Genomic DNA, 17320 nt, shown 5'->3' with positions numbered 1-17320 from the left:
TTGTATGCATTGCATTGTCAACAATGTATAAATATTTTTACTGTTGCAAATTACAAATATTTTACAATATGCTACAAGTACTATACTTATTTCAACAGCAGGATTGTTTCTTATGTCATTATTCAAGTAATATCCAAGTTATTTGAGCAGTTTTGGATGTGCCACTGCTTGAGATGCATTTTGAAATTATCCCCTGTCAAAAACTCAACTTCATTTCATAATAAATTATGTAATACAGCTCCTTTGAGATAGGGGCCTTTTACTGTTAAAGTTAATCTTCTGTTAACTATGTGAAAGTCTTTTTTTTGTCTTATGTCATGGTTGTGAATTCCATATTCCTATTTGTGACCTTTCCTATTTGTTACCTTAGTATCTTTTGTCAGTGGGATATTAGTGTGTCAAGTCCCACCCCACAGTACTGTTCCATAAGACAAGAAAGGGCATATGAATCCTAAATACACAGTACTTACAGTTTCAGAATTAAGATATTGGCTAATCTCCGTAATACATATTGACTGGATACTATTTATTTGCACACATGGTCAACTTGTTGCTTTCATGAATGTTCGTCATGTATGTATGAAGCCAAAAATTTACATTCTGAACAGTTTTTTGACAGAATTTCGTCAGTCATAATATTTTGTCTATTTGGACCACTCACTTTAAAGTGAGTAATGGTTTTTTTTTCCTAAGTGAGCTGTAGACTTTCAGTAAAGTTCTGAGTCTCTTTAACTTGGCTGGGCTCACTGTCAGCACAAAAGATGACAGATGTGTCATCAGTATAAATAGTGATCAAATGCTTATTATCTAGAGAACTTGGGAAATCATTTACATAAGATATGAGTAAGAACAGACCTAAAATGGAGCCCTGAGGACAACCAAAATTAATATTTATTTTTCTTGACTGTTTCCTCTCCAGTATGTATAATTTCTGTACACTGTTGTCTACCTCACAGGACACTACAACATCCACAGATGTATAAGCAGAGAAGAAACCCAGGCAGAACTTAGCACATCTGAATGTGAAGTACATTAGAAAGAAACTCAGTGTACTACAGGTGTTTGTAAATGAGCATTCGCCATAAGTGTTGGTATTAACTGAATATGGTCCAAAATGTAATGAAATTAACTATTATAAGCTGGATGGTTATGTATTAGTAAACGGCTACTGTAGGAAACAGCATAAGGGTGAAGGTATGGCAATCTTTGTGAAAGAACATATTCAGTCTAAGAAACTTAAATTTATTGAGCACTACAGTGAAGAGGGGATATTAGAAGTAAGTGGTACTGCAATTCAACTAAAAGAGCATTGAGTCAGTGCAGTAAAACATAAAGTAGTAGGAATATACAGACCACCTTGTGCAGATGTAATCCATTTTGTCAACAGCTGCAGTACCATAATTAGGCAAACTGGTCCCAATGACCTTATTATACTTGGAGACCTTAATTTTGATGTTAACTCCAACAACCTAGCTAACATGAAACTTGTAGATGTATTAACTCCAGGCAATCTTAGAAATGTAGTTGCCATGGATACCAGGAGTCTCAGATTGTAGTCCTGCCAGTATAGATTATGCATTAATTAACAAAACTGCTGAAGACACTGTTAAGTATAGTAACATAGACTTTCATTACTCAGACCATCTTTCACAGGAGAAACAGTTCCTAAAACAGCACCAAAAACTTTTGAAGAAACAAGTTATGAGCAATAGTAACATCAACTCTCTAAAAATTAAACTATCTGAGGAGAAATGGGATAAAATCTACAATGTGGAAGGACCAGATAACAAATGCAATGAGTTTTATAACATCCTATTGAAACACTTTGATTCCTGTTGTCCCATTAAAGAAATGTAACGGGGCCAATACACAGTCAGTGTTATAGCTGCGAGCGACCGGCAAACAGTGCACGGCAGAATATGGAGATGCGAAGCTGCCAAGTGGGGGAACCACTGGAGGTATCACTAACAACAACCAGACAGGATAGATGAGCAAGTAGGCGACAACAGACACTATGACTGACCAGGGCACAACACGATACAACCAAGCAAGAACTGAGGTGATAAACACGGTGAGACAACAACTCAGCAACACTCCAAACAATGACAGTGTGCATCTCAATACACAGAACTGGAATGCAGTATGGCCAAGATGCACATGTAAACTACAGCAAGTACCAGACTGCCAGGCTACTGCCACTTGGCCACCTAAATACATGACCACGGGAAACACAATTGGTCACAGACTTAACATGTCACGGAGAGTGGCGCATTTGCACAGCGAGGCTCACGGCACAGGTGCACACCATAACAAAGAGCCCCTAGTGAATATCCAGCTCCATACCCTCTGGCATGCATTCAACTTCTGTGCTTTCCGACACCAGATCCCTCTCCCCCGAAACCTGTGCATAGGGGCGGAAACACCCCGGATGTTCCCCTGGTGGGTGGAAGGAGGGAATGGAGGGAGACGCTTTGTCATCGACCGCCAGCAGGGGGTTGGGAGCGCAGTCTGTCAAAGCCATTAAAACAGAACTGGAGGGCAGGGCACTGCATGTCGCCTCCAATCCTCATGGATGCAGGAAGGAGTGCCGGGGTGCCTGTGGGGAGCCGGCGGCTGTCAGCAGTGGGACTGACTTGAGGGCCTTGTACATACCAGAAGGAGCCAGGGGGTTGGGGGTCATAAGGTACCGCGAAAGAGTACGCGAAAGAGTGGCGCTTGAGCCCCTTCTGTGACTGTACCGATGTCACACGCTGCTGACGGGTCACAATTACTGTGACGTGAGTCCAGGCAGCCTTGCCCTCATATGAGTGCGCCTACACGGCCATGCCCGGATGTAGCGCTGAGAGGATCGGAAGCGGAGCTCAGAAGGCGACAGTGTCAGCAGATGGAGTAGGGTCCGTCGTTGCTGCCCATGGAGGAGTTTGGCCGGACTATGATCATCAATCAGCGTGGTGCAATAAGTGCTCAAGAATAAGGTGGCAGAGGATTTGATCGTTTTTGTCAGCTGTTGTTCATATGTCCTCCCCAGTTGTTCTGCTGTGCCATTGGAGGATGGATGGAACGGATGGATGAGTTTGATATCGTTGGCCTCACATAATGCATGGAAGGAGGCTGCTGTGACTTGGAGGTCGTTATCGGAGACCAAGTATGAGGCAGGCCTTCAATGGCAAGAACCTGAGCCAAGGCTGTGAGTGTGGCATCAGTCGCGGTGGACGCCATGTGCACCACATACCGGTATCTGGAGTATGCATCCACAATGAGTAACCGCATCGATCCCAAGAACAGGCCTGCAAATCGAGATGGATGCGGTCCTAGGACCGGTGAGGCATGGGCCAGGGTGCAAATGATTGCAAAGGGCTGGCTTAATGACACACACGCACTGTGCACCCAGGGACCAAGTGTTCAGTGTCACCACCGATGCCGGGCCAATACATATGCCAGCAAGCCAATGTCTTCATATGGGATACCTCCCAGTGTCCATGGTGTAGCAAGCATAGGACGTGGTGGCGCAAATCAGGTGAGATGATCACCCAATGATCGTCAGCCTTCACAACCAACAGGACACCCGACACACCCAAGAGCCTGTGTGAGTTGTGCCACTAGGGGCTGAATTCAGTTTTCAACCAGCGAATCAGCAATCTGTGCAACCGTGATGGGAAATCCATCCATTGGATCTTGGCAGGCCATATCAATGTGAAAGCAGAGGACTTCCTGCTGATCGAACTCAGGTTCAGGGCCCAGGGGGGGACGTGATATGGCATGTGCATTGGAGTGTTGAGAGGTGGGCTTATATCAGATAACGTAAGTGTAATTGTGTAAGAACAGTGCCCAATGCTGGAGACATTGGGCAGTTTGCTCTGGGAGGTGTGTGTGTGTGTGTGTGTGTGTGTGTGTGTGTGGGCTGAATAGGATAACCAAAGGCTTGTGATCAGTGAGGAGAGTGAACTTCGTCCCTAACAGGTAGATGTGAAACTTTTGAATGGCAAACACAATCTCCGAGCTTCTTTCTCAATCCTAGAGCAGTTCCTCAGGATATTGTCTTGGACACATTTGCAATGGGCTGGTCTGAGCCATCCTCATGCCTGTGAGCCAAAACCATAGGCTGAAGCATTGGCCGCCACAACCAGGGGGCAGTCCGGAATGAAGGGAGTCAGGCAAGGAGCAGACTTGAGCGTAGTTTTCAAGCAGAGAATAGCTTGATCACAGGCTGAAAGGCACCCCTTTGTGACACAAGCGATTGAGAGGCTGTCCAACATCAGCAGCCTGGGGTAAAAACGTTAAGTAGTAGTTAACCTTGACCAAAAAAACTGGAGGTAAGATAAATCCATGGAGCGGGGAAGGGAGTTGATGGCCATGATGTTGCGATCCAATGGACGAATTCGACTTCTGGTTGAAAGAAACTACACTTTTCCAGCCAACAGTGTAAGCCTGCGGCCTGCAGGGCATGAAATAAGGTACCGAGGTTTTGCAAATGCTCGTGGCATGTACGGCTGGTGACCAAAGTGTCACTGAGACAATTGACACAAGCCGGGATGGGCTGTGTGAGCTGCTCCAGGTACTTCTGGAAAGTTGCTGGCACTGAGGAAATACCAAATGGAAGGTGCTTATATTTATATAATCCAAAAGGCCTGTTGATGACAATGATGATCTGGGATTCCTCATCTATGGGTAATTGGTGGTAAGCCTCCGCCAGGTCAGTCTTAGAGAGAGTACTCACCATGCGCCAGTTTGGCGAGAAGGTCTTCCTGCTGGGGAATGGGATAAGTTTCAAGCAGGGACTGTGCATTGATTGTAACTCTGAAATCCCCACATAGACAAAGGGAGCCATTGGGTTTCCTGATCACAGCTAACAGAGCCACCCAAGCACTCACTTTCAGGGGCTCATTGATGCCAGCAGCCTGCAGTCAATCAAGCTCCTGCTTGGCTGCTGGACGTAAGGCCATGGGAAAGGGTCAAGCCTGGAAGAACCATAGCTGAGCATCTGGCCAGAGAGCAATGTGCACCTGGAAGCCCAAAGCACACCCTAAGTCAGACTGAAACAGAGAAACATAGGCTGAGCACAGATCGTCAAGGTCCTGGAACGGGACAGCAGTGGCAATGACTTTAACTTCGTTAGAAATCGAAAAGCCAAACCGTGTGAAAGCATCGAGACCAAAAATGTTTGAAGCCAAGGAATGGCCAACCACCAGTAGGATCAGGAGCCAGGGAACATGTTTATAGGTGGCTAGTACCAAGAACAGCCCACGAGGGGGCAATAGAACCGTCACCGTACACGACCAATCACAGGGAGGCAGGAGACGGCTCCGGGGAACCCAGGTGTGTAAATGTCACCAGATTGATCTGTATCAACCTGAAAACAAACGTCCACATTAAAATAGTGGAGTACGAGGAACAACTTCCGCATCAATGGGGCATCCAGTGGAATGACTGATTGCAGTGTGTGCACTGTATCATAAAGCCCCGTGGGTAAGGATCAGGAGTGGGTTAAGTGGCTGTGACAGACAGATCAGAGATGGCTGGCTTTCTGACAGAGAGTTCACGTCTTCTAGCAATGGGGACAGTCTGCATAAGAATGGGCAGAAAAGCACTACTGCAGGCAAGATGGAAGTGACTCCCAATGAGAGGCAACCAGTGGCTCCAAAACCATAGAGACATCGTACAAGGAGGAGTCTCAACGACATTGCTCCCTGTGGGCTGTACCACGCCAACAGCATCATGGAGGCACCCACAGGGAGGACTCTAATGCTGCCACCTGTGGCCTCGCTATGAGACGCTTGTTCGTCGCTTTTGCAATTTCAAAGAGTGGGCTATGCACAGAATGTCTTCCAGTGAGGGGTTATCAAGTCTTAGCGCAGCCGTACGGATGTCTGGATCGGGTGCCAGTTGAACAAATATTTCGCGAATCAAGAAGTCTGCATACAATGCCTTACAACACTGATTGGTGCAAGTGAAGTCTTATTTGCAGCTGAGACCCTGCAAGTCAGTGACCCAAGAACAGTATGACGGACCAGGCTGTTCGTGGTACTGGTGTAACTCAAGCCAAGATGCCCTAAAGGAGAGAGCCATGGAGTATGACAATGGGGCCAACTTGTGGAGCAGAAAGTACATGTCTGATGATGCCCAGTACAAGAATAACAACCACAGTAGGGAGTCATCCATGACCTGAAACACTGTGGAATGTTGTTTCAGACGATGCAAGTGTGTTTCCCGGTCTTCCTTAACATCGTTAAATGGCAGAAACAACAGTGGACATGGGGAAGCGTCAGAAACCGGGACACCTGGGAGCTGGTGTGGTAGGGCGTCCCATGCCGTGGCTTTGTGTGTCAGCAACTATAAAGATTCCAGAATGAGATTTTCACTCTGCAGCGGAGTGTGCGCTGATATGAAACTTCCTGGCAGATTAAAACTGTGTGCCCGACCGAGACTCGAACTCGGGACCTTTGCCTTTCGCGGGCAAGTGCTCTACCATCTGAGCTACCGAAGCACGACTCACGCCCGGTACTCACAGCTTTACTTCTATAAAGTAACTATAAAGATTGCTGTAAGACGTCTAACTGGTGGTGTTGCTGCTGCTGCTGCTGTCTGAGCTGCTGCTGTTGCTCCAGGAGACAGACCAACTTAGCCTCCATGCTACCGAACCTTTCACATCATTGCATAGATTATAGCCACACTCAGCAAACTATCGAGACGTGAAGCTGCCAGGCGGGTGAGCCACTGGAGGTATTGCTAACAAAGAACAGACAGGACAGATGAACAAGTAGGGGATGACAAACACTAAAACTGACCAGGACATAACACAAGGCAAGCAAGCAAGAACCGAGGTGGTAAAAACGGCAAGACAACAACGCAGGAACACTGCAAACAATGACAGTATGTATCTCAATGCATAGAACTGGAACGCAGTATGGCCGATTTGCACATGCGAACTACGGTGAGTACGAGACTGCGGGGGGAGCGCCGTGCAACCACCAAAATACATGACTACAGTAAATGCAGTTGGCCGCGGGCTTCATTTGGTATGGAGAGTGCCACACTCGCATGGAGCACAGAGACCCCTAGTGGGTATCCAGGTACATACCCCGTGGCGCACATTCAGCTTCCGCTCCTTCCGACACCAAAGTCAGAGTGGATGAAATAACAAATTCAGACTTCCAGACAGCCTTGTTAAACTCACATAAAATATTCATTACCTAGATGGCCTGTACAAATCAACAACACTACACGTTTTCAACCAAAAATATAACACAGCTAAGAAAAACTGTAAAGCGGAACTTTGAAACTGTAGAAAACAAGTCCACAGTAATGAAATCTCACAACCTACAAATGTAAGGGAAGTGTCCTGAAAACTGATCAGTAAGTATCGAGAAACATCCACAACTACGCAGAGCAAGCCCTTATGCATTACACAGGATAGTAATAATATAAAAGAACCAAAAGTATAATGTAACCTTATTTCTTATCACCAACAACAATCCAACGCACACTTTAGAAATGTGCTGAACGATACCAAATGACACCCCTCAAGCAGTGAGTTTTGAATTGGATGAGGTTAAAGAAAGTGATATAAGCAAGATAATCCTCACATTAAAGAACAAATATTCAGCTGGATGGGATGGCATGTCAGGTGTAGTAGTTAAAAAAATGCATAAAAGAAATAGTTAAATCACTAATTTACCTTGTAAACTGTAGTATTAGAGAAAGCACTTAACCTTGTAGTTTGAAAATAAGCATCGTTAAACCAGTGCATGGGAATGGGAGTATAAAAGAGGTTTCAAACTATCGCCCAATATCATTGATCCCTACCTTTAGTAAGGTTTTTTAAATGATTATCCTTTCTCAGCTCTCTGCTTATTTTACAAAGAACAAATTGTTAACAGAAAAACAGCATGGCTTTATAAAAGATTGGTGCACCACTACTGCAGTTACTGAATGTCTCCATAAAACTGACACCCTCCTAGGCCAAGATATAAAGACAGCAGGCATATTCTTAGATTTTTCCAAAGCCTTCAACTTAGTCAACCATAGGTTGCTCGTTAAGAAATTGAAGGCTTGCAACATCAGTGCAATTACTCGTCTGTGCAATTACTGACCACATACCTGTACTTGGCAAATTGCAAACAGTTTACTTAACTTTCATGTAAAATAGATAATTAGGTATCAGGTTTCCAGTCTTCTAGAGATGCAGGGATTGATCCTTGGTTCCTTTCTCTCCTTGGTTTATGTCAATGTTATGACACAACCCTTCAACTCACATCTAGTAACCTATGCCAATGACACCTCCCTCTTATTTTATGAAAAAAGACTTGGAGACATTATGCTCAGCTGCAACTAAGGGTGTGATGGAAATAACTACATATTTTCTACACCAGTATCTAAACATCAACATCAGTAAATCCTAGCTACTAACATTTAAAACATCTGGTTCTCAAGAGGCTGAAAGAAACAAATTTTTTTTATTACATCAGCAAAAACAGATAACATTAAATTTCTTGGTGTCCACCTGGACAAAGATCTCCACTGGGTAAACCACATTACTTCTGTTTGTGAGAAAATCTACAGAAGCTGGTATCTGATAATTCAGCTGGCAAAAATAGTCCCGAGTCAAACACTAAAAATTGTTTACTATGGAATAGTTTATCCATTTCTTAATTATGGCATTGAAATGTGGGGTTGTGTGGCAGACCTGCACCTGAATAAAATATTAGTATTACAGTAAAGAACCATTGGGTTAATGCATGGACTAAAGTCCAGAGAGACCTGCCATGAAACCTTTGACAACATAAGTATCTAAAAGTATAGTCCTTGTACTTGTATCAACTTATTATCTTTTTCCTGAATAGTAAAAACAAAGTAAATAAGTGCAATGATACACATAATTATGATACTATACATAAGGGTAACTACTTCAGGCAGGGGACATAATTAAAAATAACTGACAATAGTCCTTATATTAATGGGCAGGTGTGATTCAACAAGTTGCACATGCTTAAATAAATGTTTATATTCACTCAGTGAAATATAATCTACTTGCCCTATGTTGTAACATGTAATATAATTAGAATATTAAGATGAATGTATGTACCACTGCTGTATGTATGTGTTATCTATATTAATCTACTCAACATATGTATGACTTTTGCAAAAGGCATCAGCTTGATGGCCTACACGAATAAACAAATATGTTTCCAGCAACTGCATGAGTTTTCCAGTGACATCACTCATCACAGTTTTTGATGAGAGCATGTGTCATGATGCACTCTATCAAAAGCTTTTGAGAGATCAAGGAAGATTTTGAGAGGTCAAGGAATACTCCTGCTGCTGGCAATGTTTCATTTATTTTTTCAAGTACACAATGGACAGACTGTACTGATGTTGATGTGGTACTTTGACCTCTTCTGAAGCCATGTTGGAAATCACCTAATATATCAGAATTTTCGTAATGTTCCAAGATCCCTTTTAACATTATTTTCTCAGTCAACTTGCTTAATTTGAGTTAACAACAATGAGTCTATAGTTTTCTCTTTTTTTGTGGAAGGGTTTAGCTACAGCCAATTTCATCTTGTCATGGTATACACCATCTTCAGAACACAGTTTAGATGAACTAATAATGGTTTCACTAGTTCACATTTGTATTTCTTCAATACATATGGAGAAATTTCATCTAATCCTGCAGAGCTATCAATTAGCTGCAGAATATCTGTGCATAGTACAGGTAGTGTACAACAATTCTGTTTGCTGGTGGCCTCGAATGTATGCCGTGTATCTGGTTCTTTTTCAAGAGTGCCTATAAAGTAATTATTAAAAATATTGCTAAATAGAAGAGGGTCAAACAATATCGTTGTTCACAGTTAATTCTACATTTTTAATTTTAGTTTCAGTTGCATTGTTTCTGATTTTATGAACAACTGATGAGTAAAACTCCGAGATGTTATCTGAATTTTGTATCTGCTGGCTAGTTCTTTCTGATTTTAGTCTCCTAACTTCTCTGTAATATTGATATCTGTACTGCTTGTAGAGTTCTTTATATCCCTTTTGTTTTAACCTCTAATTTCACAAGTTTTGATTTTAAAGGTGGATTTTTATTAGTACTTCCTTTTTTTAATGGGAACATGTTCTGTTTATTGTTGAGCCCAGTGGTAGTAATAACTGATTCCCAGAATTCTTGACTTGACTGCATTTTAGCTTACCAAAGTTGTTTGCAGATAGTATTCTCTTGTGTTCATACATTTTTGTTGGTTTGTTTGTATTGCATTTTAGCATTAGTGTCTGATTGTCTGACCTAAATTATGTGAGATGTGACCATTTACGATGTCTGCTGAGGTGATATGGTCGTAATTTGTCATAACATGAACTGCTAGTCAGTACTAGTCCAAGTAGATCCTTAACCCCATAAGATAGAACGTAAGCTGTAAAACATGCTTTCCTAGCAGTCATGTAAAGAACTGATGTTCAGATCCCCAAGTATGACAACATTCACACTTCTACAATCTGACATTAGTTTACTCAAAATGCTATCCAGTGATTTCAGGAAAGCATCAAAATTTCCACAAGGGGATCTATAACATAGAAAGGGACAGTATGAAATATCCTTTGTCTTAAAAGGTTCCAAATTACCTTTGATTTATACTTGGAAGTTAGAATCTTCTATGGATGGTAAAGAAAGTAAGCAATATTAGTGTTTAACATCCTCCCCAACTGCAAGACATCTGAAGATTGAGCACACACGGAGATTGAGTACACACTAGGATGGAGGTATCAAATTGACTGTTTTCTTTTCAATGGAACCATGCTGGATCTGCTGTAATCAATTTAGGGTAACCATGGAAAAACTATAACAGGATTGCCCCGTGGCAGTGTAAACTACTATATTCCAAATCCAAGTCCAGTACCTTAGTACTATATGATCTCATTTGTTTTCCAAATATTTTATAGTTTTTGCCCTTTCTGGTGACATAGTGAAGAATTTTACAGTACTGCTTTAATGCATTTAAATCTTGATTGAAGCTAGCCCTTTTCATCAAATGAAGCCCTTTCTTCCCGGCACAAGATGTTAACCTCTCCCTCTCTCTTGCCCTCTACTATAATTGTCCATGACTATTGTGAAGGAAAACTGAATTCATAGTGTTCTGTGAATATTTTTAGAAAAGAATGAAATTTCTTATCTACTCTGTATGCATGGTGAACTTCTCCCCATTGTTCATCCTGTAAATTCTCCCTGTATTGTGTAATGCAACCAAATTTTTGTGTTGTGAATTGCAGTTTTCCCTTCTTAGCTAAACATGATTGTTGGGAATGCTTTATTGGCGCCACTTGACCATCATGATCATATAAGCTATTTTTACTATAGGGCTAATTAATATCTGTTTCATGGATGGTAAATGGATTTAAAAATCAATTATCATTCACTGTTGCACAGTATCCTTTTCTTCTTGTTGGGAATAGCAATGTGCTCATCAAACCAAAGCTTGGACATCAGTAATTCTATGTGTCCTCAATCAGGTTTCTTTCATATATTTTTCACGCAGAGGTTTATTTTCTTACAGGTGTCGTGTGTCAGCTGTCTTGTTATTGCATTTTGGTACATTGCGCTATTGTCTAAGATTTTTACTTCCTAGTTCATCTTCATTATTTGACTTACTGCTGATAAGGGAAATAATTTTCGCACCTATATTTCATTGGTTCATGCTTCAGTTCTTCACCTAGATGCTGCTACAACTACTTACATCCATACAAAACTGCTTAGTTTGACCTGTTAGATAAAAACAGCAGCTGAGCAGTGTAAAACTGGAGTAGTGTCGTTGTGTCTCCCCAAGTAACTGTCCTCTAACATACATATACATACATCCATTACAACCTTCAATGCATGATTTGTTGTTGGTATCCTTGACAGCAGTTGTATGCAGTGCCTGCTTTCCTGCCTATTAATGTATAAGTTGACTCATTCCACATATCTGAACACTTTCCTTTGTGATGGTATTTATGGCACAGGATGTGCGCATGCATGAATGAATGAGATACAAAGACCATCCACTACATTTTGAAAAGTCCATCTGATGCAAATGTTTTATAATCTAAAACACCAACTGGTGAACAACACTAAGTTTTTTTTAAGCTGCTTTCTCTGTTGAAGGTCATTATGCACCCAGTGGCAGTGTTACTACTTTCAGCACAAATGGGAATTTTTTCAGTTGCAGGAATTCTCTGAATTTATGGTTGTGTTGGTCAGGAGCAAAAACTATAAAAAATTAAAAATGGCCAATCGTCCCACTAAACTTTCCCAATAACTGTTGTCTTAATCAGCAATTGTGTTTGTGTGGGCCAAGTCACTTTACACACAGCTATCTATAGACCTACTGAAAACACTGTTAGGACTTAGTGTGTGGAACATTTTTTTATGCTTGATAAGGAAAACTGCTTGTCCAAGAAGAGGAGTTTCTCAAAATTTCAAGTAATTACACTGATACTGGATCTGAGTGTAATAAGATTACTTTATCTTATTAGTTTCTATCATGCTCTGTGCAGTTTGTGTATTAAGTACCTTGGATGCAAAATGCTTATCCTTTCAAAATCATGAAAATTTATTTTCCTCTTAACTTCAGTGCATGGGTCGACGACAAGACGGCGACGGCAGCACTCTGCTAGTGGTAGTGATTCATCGCAGACCTCAATCCATCCATCTGCGTCAGCTGATTCAGCACTGGGATCTTCATCAGTAGCCACAACAACCGTAAGCAGTCCGCCTCGACATGCAACGCCACCATCTCTTTGCAGCAGTGCTTCGCCTCCACCATCCTGGGCATCCAGTCCACCCACATCTCCTGATGCAGCGGCAAATGCATCGTTTGTGGGTCTACATGATGACAGAACAACTCATCTAACTGCTGGTGCAAAGTCTTCCTCTGTTACTGCGTACCAGAGGCAACAGTCAGAACAAGTTAAGGGCACTGTAGTTATGGCAAAGGAAGTGGCACCTATTATTCTTCAGAAAGTGACATTTGCTTCCACAAGTGAGCTACGACAAACTCAGAAAGTGGCAGAACAAGCTCCAGTGATACATTCTAAAGAATTTCCTCCTACTGTAGAACAGCACCATGTTTCCAAAGGAAGTGGAATGCCTGTCTCCACACTACAAGTAGCAGACCAGTTACCTAAAAGTGCTAGCACTTCCTCTATGCCATCAGGTAGTGTTTCTTCTAAACAAGTGATAGTACAGGACCCTAAGACAAATACAGAAGCATTGGAACAAAGGCTAAGTGGTGACAGGAAGTACACTGCAAGTATATCAAGTATTGGGGGAGCTGTTTTGCGCTCAAAGACAGCAGACATAGAACGTATGTTGAGGATAGAGAAAGTGGAAAATGCAAAATCACCACAGGTGGTTGAACCTGCACATCAGGGAGACCAAGATGATAAGAAGAAGTACACAAAGCGCAGGTATACTGAATCTCGTCATCAGACAAGGCATATTCCTGATGTAAACGCTTTGCGAGATGCAGGTGTAGCAGCAGATATGTCTGTACCCACAGTAACTGCAGCCCAAAGAAGAAACCAACAGCAACAGGGGCCTGTGTATAAGAGAAGAGAACTGATTGCTAGTGATCCGAAACAAAATGAAACATTTCTATAAACAGTTTTGTATTATATGATTGCTAGTCATCAGTGTGTTCCTGTTTTGTACTTGATAAATGTACCATGAAGAAAGAAACTGTCTGACATATGCTTCTATGATGTACATACACAACTTTTTCTTCACTAATCTATTCTTGTTGTATGTTTGTCTGTGCAATGTTACTACAAAATATTCACAACATTGCTTCTCAAAACAGATTTAATAAGACAATACCCCCCCCCCCCCCCCAATCTCTCTCTCTCCCTCTCTTTCCCCCTCCCCCTGCCCCCTTCAACAACCTCTTCCCTCTCTTATTCTTACGAAGTACAATACTATAAGAGTACAGTCTGTATAACAAAAGAAATAGATTGTCATCGCTAGTTTTATTATGATTGAATCTTATAATGACAAGTTTTACAGTGTTAAATCTACATTGTAACTAATAAAATTGCTGATTACTTTCTTTTCTGAGAGCAATTGGTGCAAAGGTTTTCCTTTACAATCAATTTTGTTATCATATTCTATGCTAATTTGTCAAAAAGTTGATTTTATCATATCTCACTGTCACTTTTGAAAGATTAGTTTTTGCCATGTGTTATCAGTTCTGCTACATTACAAGTCACAGGAAGTACAACTCAAGTAAAACACAAATGAAATGTACAATGATTATACTCTGCATAAGATAAATGATTTCTCTGTACAATATTTATTTTACAGAAATACTGCATATAAATATAAATTTTAATTTGTAAAGGAGGTCATTATCCCTGATTTTTCTTTCCTTAATGCCTGTAATTGTCCATGTTTGACTCTTGTAATTAATTATGTCCATTACATGCTAAATGACTAAGTGCACTAAATCTGAAAAAACACACTCACAATTGTCATATCCAGTCACAAAACCTCATTATTTTATGTATGTCCACTGATATTTTATATATAAATCATAAAGTGTCACAAACTCTGAAACGTGTATGGTAAATGTACTGCTGACTGCACATTATTTAAAATTTCACTGATCAGACACAATTTCAAATTCCATAACAAATTTTGTAGTGGTAAGTCAGAAAGCTAAGAACAAAGAAAGTTCACGTGTTTACACATACACACATCACACACACACACACACACACACACACACACACACACACACAATGGAAAGTCCTGGTTGGAATACCAACAATTATGGAAAGGACAGACTGCTACTCACTGTCAAGATGACACACTGAGTTGCATACAGATACAATGAAAAGACTTATAGATTATGCTTTTAGCCAAAGCCTTAATCAGAAAAGAAAACACACATGCACTCACACAAGCAAGCCCATCTCACACACACAGTCTAGACTGAAAGTGAAACACGTCAAACAGTACACAAGAGAGAGACATAGTAAACTTTTCACAATTCATTTTCTGTTTCTTACAATAAACATCTATTGTTAATATAACCATTCTTTGGAAGTCTGCACATCTTCATGGCAGGATGGCAATCCACAGAATACTTATTTCCACATCTGAGCAGGTATTTCCTCTTGCGAAGTGATTGTGGTTGCTGTCCAACACTGAAGATGCTTGTGATTCCTTGGTGTAGCTTATTACATGCAAAATAAAAATAAAACCAGTTAACACCATCTGTCCATTTATACTTGACAAGTTATTTTCTCATAGTATTTTCTTATTATAGAAATAACTTTTGATTGCCAATAAGAACATGTATGGACATGCATCACACTTCTGGAGTGTGTTCATATCACCACAACTTCTTCACATGTTCCATTTCTACTTTATGGATTTGCCTTCCAAACGTATTCACTTACAATCTTATCATGTCAGGTTTTTTTCACTTTGTTTGCAAGTAATGTTTTTGTGCCACCTGTGATTTATTTTTCATAATTTCCATCAAGATCACACATACATTTATTCCAATTAAATATTTCAGCAGTTGTCCAAAATTTGAATGTTAAAAGTAATACATATCCTCCAGGGGCTACTAACAACTACAAAGAAAAATTATTCATAGCTGCACACTGCTGTATCTCTTTAAGTTAGATTTAAATTACTTAAGCTATCAACAGCTATCAGTTGTCATCTTGAAGGAAGGAAAGTTGTTTAATGTTCCATTGGTACTGAGGCCATTAGTGACAGAGCACAAGCTTATGTTGCAAAAAAAAAAAAAAAAAAAAAAAAAAAAAAAAAAAAAAAAAAAAAAAAAAAAACCGCCATGTCCTTTTCAAAGAATGCATCTCATCGTTTGCATTAAGCAATTTAGGCAAATCATGGAAAATCTAAATACGGATGGCTAGGTGGGAAACTGAACACCAGTGCAGTGTTGTGCTGTTGCGCTATCTCGCTCAGTTCATCTACTGAGAAGTGGTGCCCAGCTTCACATCACTTGTATTGTTTCAAAAGTACTCTTCAGTGACACTGTTTACCATACACTGACCAGTTCGCTAGCAGCCTTGAGCAGATATCAGATTTTGTTATGTATGGAGGAAGTCTTTCTCTCTCTTCTGAGCTAGCAGTTTCTCAACTTTTATAATTTCCTGTTTAATTAGTAGTAATAGTGATTGTTGTTGTAAATATCTATCAATCAAAAGCACGTAACTTAATGTGGATAAGCCAAGAGAAAATTCATATTTTTTGAAGTAATAGTACAGTGTTCTTTTTGCTGCAGTTCTGTTTATGTTCACTAATTTCAGCACTAACAGTGTACTGTATTACAGAGGGTGTCTATAAAAGTATGTTCCAGATTCATGGTATATTATAACAGTTTAATTTAGACTATTTACAACAAATCATACATCAAATTGTAGGTAAACAATGTTCAATATGTCCACCTTTAATTATACAGCACACATCCAACCTAAAATCCAGTTCTTCTGACACTTTGGTTAACAAGTCTGGAGTACTGGAAGCGTAGCCTCTTCAGTTCTGTGCCAATTCTGTCAAATTGTTAGATAGTGGCAGAAGTCGGACACAATCTTTTACAAAGAAAAAAAAAAACTGCATGGCATGAGGTCAGGTAAACATGGACGCCAGTGGAAGAGAGCTGCAAGAACACAAAACGCTTTATGTTCAGAAGTTGACATTTCATGCATGTGTGCAAGCAGGATAAAGAAAGTAGTGTTTCCATAAGCGCTTATCTAAAACTGTTTGAGTTACTTTTTGATTGTGACCATGAACCAACACTCTGCAATGCTTATATTTTATACAATTAAAATTTATAACTAGGATATTCTTTTATGAACACTCCTTGCATCATACACTGGCTTGCTTTTATAACTACAAAATGGTAAACTTTGCATAGTAACGTTCTTTAAAAAATCGAGTTAGAAATATAATTTTATTTTTAAAAATTTATGGGGACATAATGTCCTGAAATCTCTCTAGAGTGAGAGTTACTACTTTATCCTTGTAATTCTTTGCTAGTTACTTACTTGAGTCTTGGACTGACTTCGATGATAAGACTTACTGTTTATGGAATTCCAGCAAGCAACTGATATGTCTGTTCCTTGTGACAGTAATTATGTGTCAGACTGTTACTGACTTGTCCATTTGAGGTAAAATCACAAAGTTAATTATACCATCAAGTCTTCTCACACATGGTTCAAATAACAGACTGTTAATAGATGTCATAGAACAAGAACACCATTTCAGTTTTCAATATGACAGCTTGTAGCGAGCAGGCTGATCATGATCTTTACAGGCAGC

General features: G+C 40.4%; 1 protein-coding gene across 1 annotated transcript in view; it reads left to right on the top strand.

Annotated features, from left to right (window-relative positions):
- Positions 1 to 14362, top strand: part of LOC124606271 (rho GTPase-activating protein 6) — a 1145472-nt gene extending 1131110 nt beyond the window's left edge. The window contains exon 14 of the mRNA XM_047138251.1: positions 12600 to 14362. Within this exon, the coding sequence (XP_046994207.1) occupies positions 12600 to 13627 (1028 nt within the window). The 3' untranslated portion in view covers positions 13628 to 14362. The remainder of the gene's footprint in view (positions 1 to 12599) is intronic.
- The last annotated feature ends 2958 nt before the right edge of the window (positions 14363 to 17320 follow it).

The sequence above is a fragment of the Schistocerca americana genome, chromosome 3, assembly GCF_021461395.2.
Source record: "Schistocerca americana isolate TAMUIC-IGC-003095 chromosome 3, iqSchAmer2.1, whole genome shotgun sequence".
Taxonomy (NCBI): domain Eukaryota; kingdom Metazoa; phylum Arthropoda; class Insecta; order Orthoptera; family Acrididae; genus Schistocerca; species Schistocerca americana.
Note: the sequence above shows the minus strand (reverse complement) of the source record. Positions and strands in the feature narration are given on the sequence as shown.